Source organism: Gorilla gorilla, chromosome 2 (genome assembly GCF_029281585.2).
Source record: "Gorilla gorilla gorilla isolate KB3781 chromosome 2, NHGRI_mGorGor1-v2.1_pri, whole genome shotgun sequence".
Taxonomy (NCBI): domain Eukaryota; kingdom Metazoa; phylum Chordata; class Mammalia; order Primates; family Hominidae; genus Gorilla; species Gorilla gorilla.
The window spans coordinates 194527383-194539425 of record NC_086017.1 but is presented as its reverse complement, the minus strand read 5'-3'; the positions used below and the strand labels follow the sequence as shown (position 1 = coordinate 194539425).

The following is a 12043-nucleotide window of genomic DNA, read 5'->3' as shown; positions in this document are numbered from 1 at the left end:
ATTTATTTCCTTTCTGTTTTCTTTTTGTTCTCATTCTTAATCATAAGCTTCTCCTCCCTCCTTTTCCTCTCCTCCATTCCTTCTCTTCTTCCTTTTCATGTTTCTCACCCATAAGGACCCGGCCTAAGCCAGGAAGCTGAGGTTACTGGATCTTCAAAGTGGCTCTGACACTCCAAGTCCAACATACCCCATATCATTGTCTTCTTTACTAGGCGTTGGTTTCTGCTGACCAAAACTCACAGTTGGCTCTGACTGGGCACCAGGGTTCTGACTACTATCAGTAGGAAACATCTCATGTGGTTCCTTGAAAATTCTTGTGACCCTTGAACGCCGGAAACATAATTCAAAAGCTGCCTCCCCTCCTGCGGATCTTTAACCTTTCCTTCCTTCCTTCCTTCCTTCCTTCCTTCCTTCCTTTCTTTCTCTCTCTCTCTCTTTCTTTCTTTCTTTCTTTTTTGAGATGGAGTCTCATTCTGTTGCCCAGGCTGGAGTGCAATGGCACGGTCTTGGCTCACTGCAACCTCCGCCTCCTGGGTTCAAGCAATTCTCCTGCCTCAGCCTCCCGAGTAGCTGGGATTACAGGTGCGTGACACCATACCCAGCTAATTTTTGTATTTTTAGTAGAGATGGGGTTTCACTATGTTGGCCAGGCTGGTCTTGAACGCCTGACCTTGTGATCCGCTTGCCTTGGTCTCCCAAAGTGCTGGGATTACAGGCGTGGGCCACTACGCCCGGCCTTTTAACCCTTTTTTGAATCTCTTGCAAAAGGTGGTTGTGAAAATGGTTGCTCTGTGGCCGGGCATGATCACTTGAGTCCATGTGTTTGAGACCAGCCTGGGCAATATGGTGAAACTCCATCTCTAAAAACGAAAAAAAAAAAAAAGAAAGAAAAGAAAAAGAAAATCCTTGCTCTGTTTTGCAGGCAGAGTGCAAAGTGCCCAAACTTCACAGGGGGAAGAACCTCTCCACAAATCTCATGACACAGGTGAACTGACCTCGCTTCTCAATCACAGCCCACAATTGTTAGAGAAAGCATTAAAAAGGGCTGGGCGGGAGGCCAAGGTGGGCGGATCACGAGGTCAGGAGATCGAGACCATCCTGGCTAACACGGTGAAACAAACCCCATCTCTACTAAAAATACAAAAAATTAGCCGGGCGTGGTGGCGGGCGCCTGTAGTCCCAGCTACTCGGGAGGCTGAGGCAGGAGAATGGCGTGAACCCGGGAGGCGGAGCTGGCAGTGAGCTGAGATCGCGCCATTGCACTCCAGCCTGGGCGACAGAGCCAGACTCAGTCTCCAAAAAAAAGAAAAAAAAGAAAAGAAAAGAGAAAGCATTAAAAAAATACCCTCAGCCCCCTGGGATGGGTGGTTACTCCTAGAATTTGGATCCAGGGTGTTTGCGGCTTGGCTTTTTACATATCTAAGAGGAAAGAGATGGCTGAGAACATCCGCGTGGGTGGTCCCGCCATTCCGCCGGCTGAGTATTCAGGGACTCCCGCTGTAGAAAGGATTGGGGGACAACCTGACCGAATTCGCATTTGCTCAGGCGTTACCCGTAGCGCTCTGCTGAACTGGGGTTAGTCTTTTGCTGCCAGTCAGAAAGTGTCTGGGCCCAACTAGGGAAACCACGGGATAATGGGCTGATGGGGAGGAGGACCAGCATGGAGGATGTGCCACAGCCCCTCCAGAAGGTAGCACTGGCGCGCCTGACAGGTGACAGACGGAGCAGAGGCAAGGGCGCAGCTGCACGATGGAAAACGCCCACACAGGGGGTAAGCGCGCCCACGCGTGCTCAGCCTTGTCGGAACGCAGCCTGGGCGCCGGGCTCCCAGTGCAGGTGTGGCCAGCGGAGGCCAAGAACTGCGTGGAACAACCCCAAGCGGGGGAAAACACACGCCAGCCGCCCCCCGGGTCAGGAGGTGGGGCAAGCAGCGGCGCCTCACCCAGCCTCCCGCTCCGGGTCCTGCCGGATGGCGGCAGCTCTCCGGGCCAGCCCCCTTCTCTCCGCGGCTCCTCCGCAGACACCGGGCGGGGAAGAAGGAGGGGCGGAGACCTGGCCGGCGCGCGTCTGATGATCCCGACCCCGGTGCGGCTGGAGCGCCTCAGTCACTGTCTGCCCGCCCCACGGTTCCGAGTAAGGACCGGAGCTCCACTCCGGGGGTGGAGCGCGGGCTCCCCGCAGGGAAAGGTGCGCAGCGTTCCCGACCCCAAAACGAGCGGCGCTTGGGAGCGTGCTTGCCTCCCCGAGAGCCCCGGGCGCCACCCGTGGGCTGGACGAGGTGGGCGCTGGGGCGTGGGGCCGGCGGCGCAGAGAAGCCACGGCCACCTGCCGCCTCCCCTGCACCTGGCGGAGCATCCCTCACCCTACAGTCCCTGGAGACGGCACCGGAAACCTGGCGGCCGGGACCGCGATTCTGGAAGCCCCGGCGCTCGCCCGGCCGGAGGAGCCGGGGCGCGGTTCCGGCGAGATTGGCGACTTGCTTCCTTTTGCAGAACGGTCGCTCCTCTCTCGGTCCAGCTGCGACGCTGGGAAAACGCCAGACTTGGTCTGTCACGGGAGCCCCCGCGGGGCGTGGCGAGGTAGAGCTGGCCTAGGCTGCGAGGGACTCTCGTTTCTTGCCTGGAGAGCCAGGAAGAGGGCGAGGGCAGAGCATCCTCGGGCGGAGATGCCTTTAAAAAATCATCCACCGCAGCGGTAGAAACAGTTTTGTTTGGTTTTATTTATACGGAATGGTTTTTCAGTGAAATGCTGTCTTGCTTAAAAGAAGAGATGCCTCCCCAGGAGCTCACCCGGCGACTGGCCACAGTGATCACTCATGTCGGTAAACGAAGCTTTAATTTTTCCTGCGTTTTATTAATGGCGGGTGAGGATGGTCTCTCGGCTTCATCTGGCTCCTGGCCTCACCCGCTGCCCCGGGGCAGCGCGCTTCCTGGGGGGTTGCCCGGCGTTTGGGCCTCGCTGCTGTGGGTCCTGCCTGCGGTGCCCAGCGGGGGCATCCCTGGGGCGCGCCGCTGGTGTGGGTCGGGGGGCCGAGGCTGGTGCCTTCACCAGGTGGTTGCCGAGTCCGTTGAGCTCCAAACCGAGGGCTGCTGGGCTGTTACCATCCATTAGCTGCTTCTGACGGGAGTGGGGTGGGTGGGAAGTTATGTTCTGGTTTTGGGGATAGTGAGAAAGGAGAGGGCATAAGAGGAACGAATGCCAGTGCTTTTCAGCAGAAATGATTGCCACGCCACTGAAGGCTTGTTTATAAGAAAGTGCAGGGAGAGGCAGGTTACATGGGAGCGCCCCTGCGCAGCTCGGCCGCTAGGCCTGTTACTGTGCTGCCTGGAGGGTTAAGCACACCCCTGATGATCCCCGCGAGAAACCGCTGCAAGCCAAGGAGACTGAGCAATTTTAATCTTCTTCCCTGAGTTGAAAAGAGGAGCAAAACATGCATTGCTTGCTCCTGAAATAAGGGTTGTGATGGAAGGTCAGGCCCCACAGACTAAGGGCAAGAGGACATTGAGACAGTTCCCAGTCAGTTTTTTCTTAGCACTTTCTTCCCCTTGGCCTTCCCTGGACCTCCCTCAATAAAGACACACATTCAGGTTCAGAACCTCTGGATGTGGGCAACTGGAATTATCGGGATCATTTTCTCTGTTGCTGACTGTGCTTGGAGGTCCTCCCATGAATGCAAATCAGCTTTTATTGATAAAGCCAGGAACTATTTGCCTTGGTTTTCTACACATTTGTGAAAGCTGCTTTCTTGGTACTTGCATGTTAAATGTTGCCTCAATTAGTCCAACGTGTTTGCTGTAATAATCATGCACATCTCAAATGATACACTTGTGAGGACATACTTTGTAAAGATGATTTATATGGGAAGGCCCAGTTTTGATAATTCAAGTTTAGAAAAAAGTTTCTGGTGCCAATTGTGGGCACTGAACTTTTACGACAAAAGATCAGTAGGATCCTACCAGGTAAGGTTGAATGTGAAATATTGCTGAAGGCAGTAGTGTGAAATAAGAGGAAAAAAAACTTGTAATGAAACAGAATTTGGAATCTGCAATATGATGAAAGTTGAAATGATTGTGCTAAAACCCAGCACAGGCATGAAGTTGTGGTATAGAGAAAGAGCAGTGGGCTGGGGGTATGACCGTCTGGATTTGAATCTTTGCCTGGACAAGTCATTCAACCTCAGGTTGAAAAATAGGAATTTTAATAGTACTTTCCCACTCAGCTCAAAGGCTACTTGTGAAGATAAGTAAGATAATTTGGGTAGAAATACTGTGTACGCTGTGATTATACAGACATTCCCGTTATTAGACATATCCCTGGTCCGTCTGTCACGCCACTAAAGATCTTTGGTGGGTTACTGGGCCTCTCTCAGGGCGAAGCCTCCTAACTGTTAAACAAGGGGTTGACCTGGATGATTTTAAAGGTCCCTCCTATTTCTCTGGAGCAGGCTCTTCTTGAAAATCTGGCAGGCAGTATTCCTTGACTAACACTTAGCTGCCTGTGGCGCCCAGGCTATGGTATTTTCTTGCCTACCTTGCTCCCTCCTTCCTTCCATAGACAGCTCCATGCAGGATACACATAGGAATTTGTTGTAGTTTCTGCTTTCAACTTCTAATGACCCTTGGCTTTTGTGTGCTTTGCAAGATTCTGTCTCCTCATACTTAATCTAATAAAACCTGTGAAATGGGTGGGGTACTCATTACTACCCCTATCTTACAAATGAAGGAATTGACTCAGAGAGGATCATCTTTTTTGTTTTTTTTTTGAGATGGAGTTTTGCTCTTGTTGCCCAGGCTGGAGTGCAATGGTGTGATCTCGACTCACTGCAACCTCCGCCTCCCGGCTTCAAACGATTCTCCTACCTCAGCCTCCCGAGTAGCTGGGATTACAGGCATGTGCCACCACGCCCGGCTAATTTTTTTGTATTTTTAGTAGAGATGGGTTTCTCCATGTTGGTCAGGTTGGTCTTGAACTCCTGACCTCGGGTGATCCGTCCGCCTTGGCCTTGGCCTCCCAAAGTGAGAGAGGATCATCTTTTAAGGTTTCAGGGGGAGTGAGTGGCAGGCTCAGGGCAGGAAGGTAGCTCTTCATATCCCCTACTGGGGGACCTCAAGGTGGAGTGGGCGTTTCTATAACCCTGCAACAGCCTCAGCCTTCACAGAGGGTCACTTTGGGTAGCCAGTGGAGCTTCTCAAGGGTAGATTGGCTCTATGCTTGCCTGTTCTTTTCAGGTATTTCCTTATCAAGTAGCTTCTGAGGAGGTGATCATGAGTTGGGGAAGGTTTGAGAGGTGCTTGGAGCAAGGCTTTGGGTTAGAACATTCTCCGGGTCCTATCCTAGCCACTTGCCAGGGTAGCCACACTGTCTTCCGTATTCACTCGGCCTCCTCTGACCCTGAGTCAGTTTCTCCTCCAGCAGGGGTTTCTGCTCTTTCCATGTCCCTTAGACTTGATAATTGAGTCATCTCTCCTCACCCACTCCCATATTTCCATAAGTGTCTTGGCTGCTGTTGATTCAGTTTCAGAAATACCTCACAGCTTTCTTTCCTCATGTCCATCCCCACTGCTACCTGCCTCAATCCTACTTCAGGCCTTCATTTCCTTTTAACTAGCCATTGTGCAAACCTCCTGTCTCTCTGTGTCTGCCTCTGATGTATACTAGGAGTCAAACAAACATGACACTCTATATTCCAAAGCCTTTAATAATACCTGCACCTAGTCATTCTCTGCAGCCTAAGATACAAGCTCTTCACTGTTTGGCCTATAAAGTTCTAGCTTTATCCCCTAATAGTTGAGATTTCTACACCTATGGTTGGACAACTTGAACTCTTCAGTTCTTTGGCTCTGTCCCATTATGTTTTCCAGACCTTTTCTCACCTCTAAGTATTTGCACTTTTACCCCCCACCTGGAATAAGTCTTTAGTATATTTCTCCTCACAGAAATAGTACACACCTTTGAAACCCAATGCAATGCCATCTCCTTCATGGTATCATTTCTGATCTTGCTAGTGGGACATGATGACTCCTGACTCTGAATTCCAAAGTAAGCTTTGTTCTGCTCACATTGTGCCCATCATACTCTCCCCTGTATTATGGTTACTGGGTTATTCATGTGCTTGTTTAACCTGCTCTGCTTCTAGACTCTTCATTACTTACGAAGAGTCTTATGTACCCTAGATAGCCACTTAACACAGGGCCTCACTCTAAGGAGATGCAGGATAAATGTTTGCTGAATAGATGAATGATTGATTGTGTTTTGGAATGGAGTTGGAGTATTGAGTACCAGGCAGTTTTTGCACTTTTAAGGACAGCTATAAAATATTTGTAGATAACTATTTTGTCTCCAAAACCCCATTTGAAAGTAAACATGAAGCCCTTCCTGTGTTCCTCATGTGATGTGCTGCACTCTAGGGGCCTCCTTCTTTGGATTTTGTCCATTTGTCAGGAACTCTTATAAAATATGCAGTTCACATGTGAACACATGTCTAGATGTGTTTTCATCCATGCAGGACACATGTAGGACCATCCTTTCCCTTTGATTCTGGACCATAGAGTCACATTGGTTTATAGAATTTCAGTGGCAGAAAAGTATTGTTTGATTTTCCTCATCCTATCCCTTTTCGGTTGTTGAAATATCTGCAACTTTTGCTGTACTGCTATTTATATGTGGAGGTGTGCTGTCTAAGTAACATGGACTATCTATGAATGCATCTCAGATTGCTCTAGGATTTTGATAGGGCACATATGGCTCACATGGGGGCTTCCAATAACTGGAAACCCGTAGTCATCAAGATGGGCCATGTCGCCGGGCGCAGTGGCTCACACCTCTAATCCCAGCACTTTGGGAGGCCGAGGCAGGCAGATCACCTGAGGTCGGGAGTTCAGCCTGACCAACATGGAGAAACCCTGTCTCTACTGAAAATACAAAATTAGCCAGGCATGGTGACGCATGCCTGTAATCCCAGCTACTTGGGAGGCTGAGGCAGGAGAATCACTTGAACCTGGGAGGCAGAGGTTGCGGTGAGCTGAGATGGCGCCATTGCACTCCAGCCTGGGTGACAGAGCAAGACTCTGTCTCAAAATAAATAAATAAATAAATAAAATTTAAAAAATGGGCCATGTCAGTAACTCCCCATAGAGGTTTTGCATTTCCAGCCTGGCTCACTTTCCACCTTGCCCCCTCATATTAGATGTAATTATTTTACATTTTGATCTTATCATTGTTCTAAAATGACTTCATATGTTTGGCTACACCCAATTAACTCTGAAGCAGAAAAGAATATCCTTTGAAACATTCCTTGTATAATTGGAGATCGGTTTGGTGGCTATTTTGGTGACAGAGGCTCTAGGATACTGATCTGTAACCCAGGTTGCCACTTCTGGGACACAGTCAGCATTGATAACATGCAGCCAGAAAAATACTAGACTGAGAAATTCAGCCCGTGGCTCATTATTATACAATGTTGTTAGCAGCTGAAATGTCTAGGGTCCATGCCTCAGCTGTTGGTACTGAAAGAAGAGTCTAATTAGAGTAGGGTGTCTGCTAATCAGGTGGGAATGTGCCCAGTGGGGATGGCTGGACATGTTCCTCCATCTGACTACATTTGGGCTATTTTCGATTAGGCTCTGTAGACACTGTGCCTAGTGTTCACAGACTCTTCAAGGGCTACTAAAAATGTTTGAACCCTAAAAAAATTGATCGACAAATTTAAAAGTGCAAAATAAAATTTAAGAAACAGTTAAATGTCTACAAAACTCTCTTGCCCTTACCATTTTGTCACATTTAAAAAGAAACAGTTGTGGAGTTGGAGTTCCATTTCCAGAAATGCCAGTGTGAAGAGTCCCAGGGATCCATTCCTCAGTGAAGCAACTGTACTTGGTGAAAATTATTTTAAAAGCCAGCCTTCTAAAGCCTCTGGAAGTTGTTTGAAGGGCATGCAGCAAATGAAAAAAAATACATTTATTCAAGAAAATCTACTAAATCTTGGTAATAATAGTGAGTGTCTGTGGTACCTGAGCATGACCTGCTCTCTCTTCATCCTCCCAGCTCCTCTCTCCTCAGCTTTTAGTCAAGGGATATAGTCCCTTGCCAGGAGGGGCAGGTGTCCAGCATTTCTCATCTTCTCTAACTCCAAGTTGCTGAGGCCAAGTTCCTGGAGAGCCTACAGCTGAGAGGTCAGGGTCTACTTCTTTCCACCCAGCCCCCATTCATAGGACAGAAGCTTTATCCCAGGTGCAGCAGGCTGAGAATACTGAGACCTGGTTGCTTTTGCCCCAGCTCCCTCATGAAATGGAGATTCAACATTGAGAGAGGCAAGCCAAGACCAGTCTACTGCCCTGGCTGAGATTTTGCCTGGAAGTAGAGACAGTCTGGAAGAATAGAGGGTTTGAAACTCTCCCCCAAATAACTGACTTTAGCTAAAACTGAGTATGGGAAAGCTCAAGTCTAAAGGCACTCTTGAATACAGTGGAGATTTTGAGAGTAAGAAATTAAGAGGAGCCTGGTAGCTTTGTGAAAGCAACAAGCTAAACCATAGGCCAGCTTGTTTATCAGAGACTCCTCTGAACCAGGGAAAGAGGAAACTAGAATTATATGGAACCTAAAGATTGGCCTCAAAAACTATCCTTGCCTGAATTTAATTGAATAAGACTGGAGCAATTTTATGCCCCAGGGCATTGTTGAAAACGATAGCGCAAGCAGTAGGTAGGTGGAGTTTAACAGCTGAGTATGATATAAACAAAGGCAGACAGCAGAGAGATCAGAAAGGGAGACAGTCAGTACAACTCTGTTAAACCCACAGACTATGGGCACAACCAAAGCAACATTGTCTGAGGAGGGACATCAGTGTCTTTACACTTCAAGGGAAATATACTTCACTAAAACAGTCTAGTTATGTCACTAAACAAACAAACAAAAACAAGCCCCAGAGATGGGGAAAAGAGGAATCAGTATTCATGGTTGCTATAGTATATTACCTAAAATGTCCAGTTTTGAACCAAAATTTATGAGACCTTCAAACAAACAGGAAAGTGTGACCCTTAAATAAACAAAAAGCAGGCATCAGAAACTGCCTGTGAGAAAGCCCAGATGTCAGATTTAGCAAAAACTTCAGTACAGCCACAATAAATATGTTCAAAGAGGCCAGGTGTGGTGGCTTATGCCTGCAATCCCAGGCCCAGGCAGGAGGATCGCTTGAGGCCGGGAGTTCAAGACCAACCTGAGCAACACAGCAAGACCTTGTCTCTATAAAAAACGAAAATAAGTGAAATTAAAAATTTATTAGAGGAACTTAACAGTGGATTTGAACTGGAAGAACAAAGACTCAAGGAACTGAAGATAGATTTGATAGAGATTATGCAATCTGAAGAAGAGAGAAAAATGAATAGAGCCTTAGAAAAATGTGAGACACTAGTAAGTGCACTAATATACATGGAATGTAAAGAGAGGAGCTAGAGGAGGAGCAGAAAAAGTATCAGAAGAAATAATGATTTAAAAAATTCCCCAGATTGATGAAAAACATTATACATCAAAGAAGCTCAATGATGTTGAAGTAGGATAAAGGCAAAGAGATCCACACCCAAACACATTATTGTAAAAATGCTGAAAGTGAAAGATGAGAAAATTTTGAAAGAAGAGAAAAATGACTCATCACATACAAAGAAACTTTAATGAGGGTAACAATTCTCATCAGAGACGACAGATGACAGAAAGCAGTGGTATGACATATTCAAAGTGCTAAAGAAAGAAAACTGTCAACCAAGAATCTTGTATTCAGCAAAACTATCTGATATAGTTTTGCTCTGCGTCCCCACCCAAATCTCACCTTGAATTGTAATCCCCACATGTTAAGGGAGGGACCTGGTGGGGGGTGATTGGATAATGGGAGTGGTTTTCCCCAGGCTATTCTTTTGACAGTGAGGGAGCTCTCACGGGTTCTGATGGTTTTAAAAGTGGCAGATTCTCCTGCATGAGCACTCTCTCTCCTGCTGCCTTGCGAAGATGTGCCTTACTTCCCCTTTGCCTTCTGTCACGATTATAAGTCTCCTGAGGCTTCCCCAGCCAGGCAGAACTATGAGTCAGTTAAACTTCTTTCTTTTATAAATTACCCCATTTCAGGTTGTATCTTTTTTCTTTTTTTGAGATGGAGTCTTGCTCTGTCGCCCAGGCTGGAGTGCAGTGGCACAATTTCGGCACACTGCAACCTCCCCCTCCTGGGGTTCAAGTGATTCTTCTGCCTCAGCCTCCCAATTAGCTGGGATTACAGGTGACCGCCACAACGCCTGGCTAATTTTTGTATTTTATAGAGACAGAGTTTCACCATATTGGTCAGGCTGGTCTCGAACTCCTGACCTTGTGATCCACCTGCCTTGGCCTCCCAAAGTGCTGGGATTACAGGCATGAGCCATTGCACCTGGCCAGGTTGTATCTTTATAGCAGTGTGGAAACAGACTAATACAGAGAATTGGTACTAAGAGTGGGGGTACTGCTATAAAGATAACCTGAAAATGTGGAATTGACATTGGAACTGGGTAACAGGCAGAGGTTGGAACAATTTGGAGGGCTCAGAAGAAGACAGGAAGATGTGGGAAAGTTTGGAACTTCCTAGAGACTTGTTGAATGGTTTTGACAAAAATGTTGATAATGATATGCACAATGAAGCCCAGGCTGAGGTGGTCTCAGACGGAGATGAGGAACTTATTGGGAACTGGAGTAAAGGTCACTCATGCTATGCTTTAGCAAAGAAACTGGTGGCATTTTGCCCTGCCTTAGAGATCTGTAGAACTTTGAACTTGAGAGAGATGATTTAGGTATCTGGCAGAAGAAATTTCTAAGCAGCAAAGCATTCTTTTTCTTTTTCTTTTCTTTTTTTTTTTCTGAGGCAGAGTCTCACTCTGATGCCCAGGCTGGAGTGCAGTGGCACGATCTCAGCTCACTGCAACCTCTGCCCCCCAGGTTCAAGTGATTCTCGTGTTTCAGCCTCCTGAGTAGCTGGGACTACAGGTGCATGCCACCATGGCTGGCTAATTTTTGTAATTTTAGTATAGATGGGGTTTCACCATGTTTGCCAGGCTGGTTCCAAACTCCTGACCTCAAGTGATGCACCCACGTTGGCCTCTCAAAGTGCTGGGATTACAGGCATGAGCCACTGTGCCCAGCCACAGCAAAGCATTCAAGACTTATTCTGAAAGTGTTCAGTTATATGCATTCACAAAGAGATGGTTTGAAATTGGAATTTATGTCTAAAAGGGAAGCAGAGCATAAAGGTTTGGAAATTTTGCAGCCTACCTGACCATGTGGTAGAAAAGAAAAACCCGTTTTCTGGGGAGGAATTCAAGCTGGCTGCAGAGATTTGCATAAGTAATGAGGAGCTGAATGTTAATAGCCAAGACAATGGGGAAAATGTCTCCAGGGCATGTCAGAGACCTTCATGGCAGCCGTTCCCATCACAGTCCCAGAGGCCTAGGAGGAAAAGATGGTTGTATGGGCCAGGCCCAGGGGTCCACTGCTCTGTGTACCCTTGTGACATGGCATCCTGTGTCCCAGCCACTCCAGCTGCAGCTGTGGCTAAAAGGGGCCAAGTTACAGCTCAGGCCATTGCTTCAGAGGGTGAAGCCCCAAGCTTTGGCAGCTTCCATGTGGTGTTGAGCCTGTAGGTGCACAGAACAAGAGGTGAGGTTTGGGAAACCTCCTAGATTTCAGAGGATGTATGGAAATGCCTGGATGTCCAGGCAGAAGTCTGCTGCAGGGGTAGAGTCCTCATGGAGAATCTCTGCTAGGGCAGTGTGGAGGAGAAATAGAGTCCCCACTGGGGAACTGCCTAGTGAATCTATGAGAAGAGGGCCACCATCCTCCAGACCCCACAATGACAGATCCACCAACAGCTTGCACTGTATGCCCAGAAAAGCTGCAGGCACTCAACGCCAGCCTGTGAAAGCAGCTGTGGTGGCTGTACCCTGCAGAGCCACAGGGGCAGAGACGCCCAAGGCCTTGGGAGCCCATCCCTTGCATCAGTTTACCCTGGATGTGAGACATGAAGTCAAAGGAG

General features: G+C 47.9%; 1 protein-coding gene across 2 annotated transcripts in view; it reads left to right on the top strand.

Moving 5' to 3' along the window:
• The first annotated feature begins 1807 nt into the window (after positions 1-1807).
• The window catches only part of MCF2L2 (MCF.2 cell line derived transforming sequence-like 2), a 251590-nt gene continuing 241354 nt past the window's right edge, over positions 1808-12043 (top strand). Inside the window, exon 1 of one of the 2 annotated variants that reach the window (XM_004038073.5) lies at positions 1808-2821. In XM_004038073.5, the coding sequence (XP_004038121.4) occupies positions 2746-2821 (76 nt within the window). In that variant the 5' untranslated portion in view covers positions 1808-2745. The remainder of the gene's footprint in view (positions 2822-12043) is intronic. The other variant, XM_055381960.2, reaches the window with a different exon arrangement.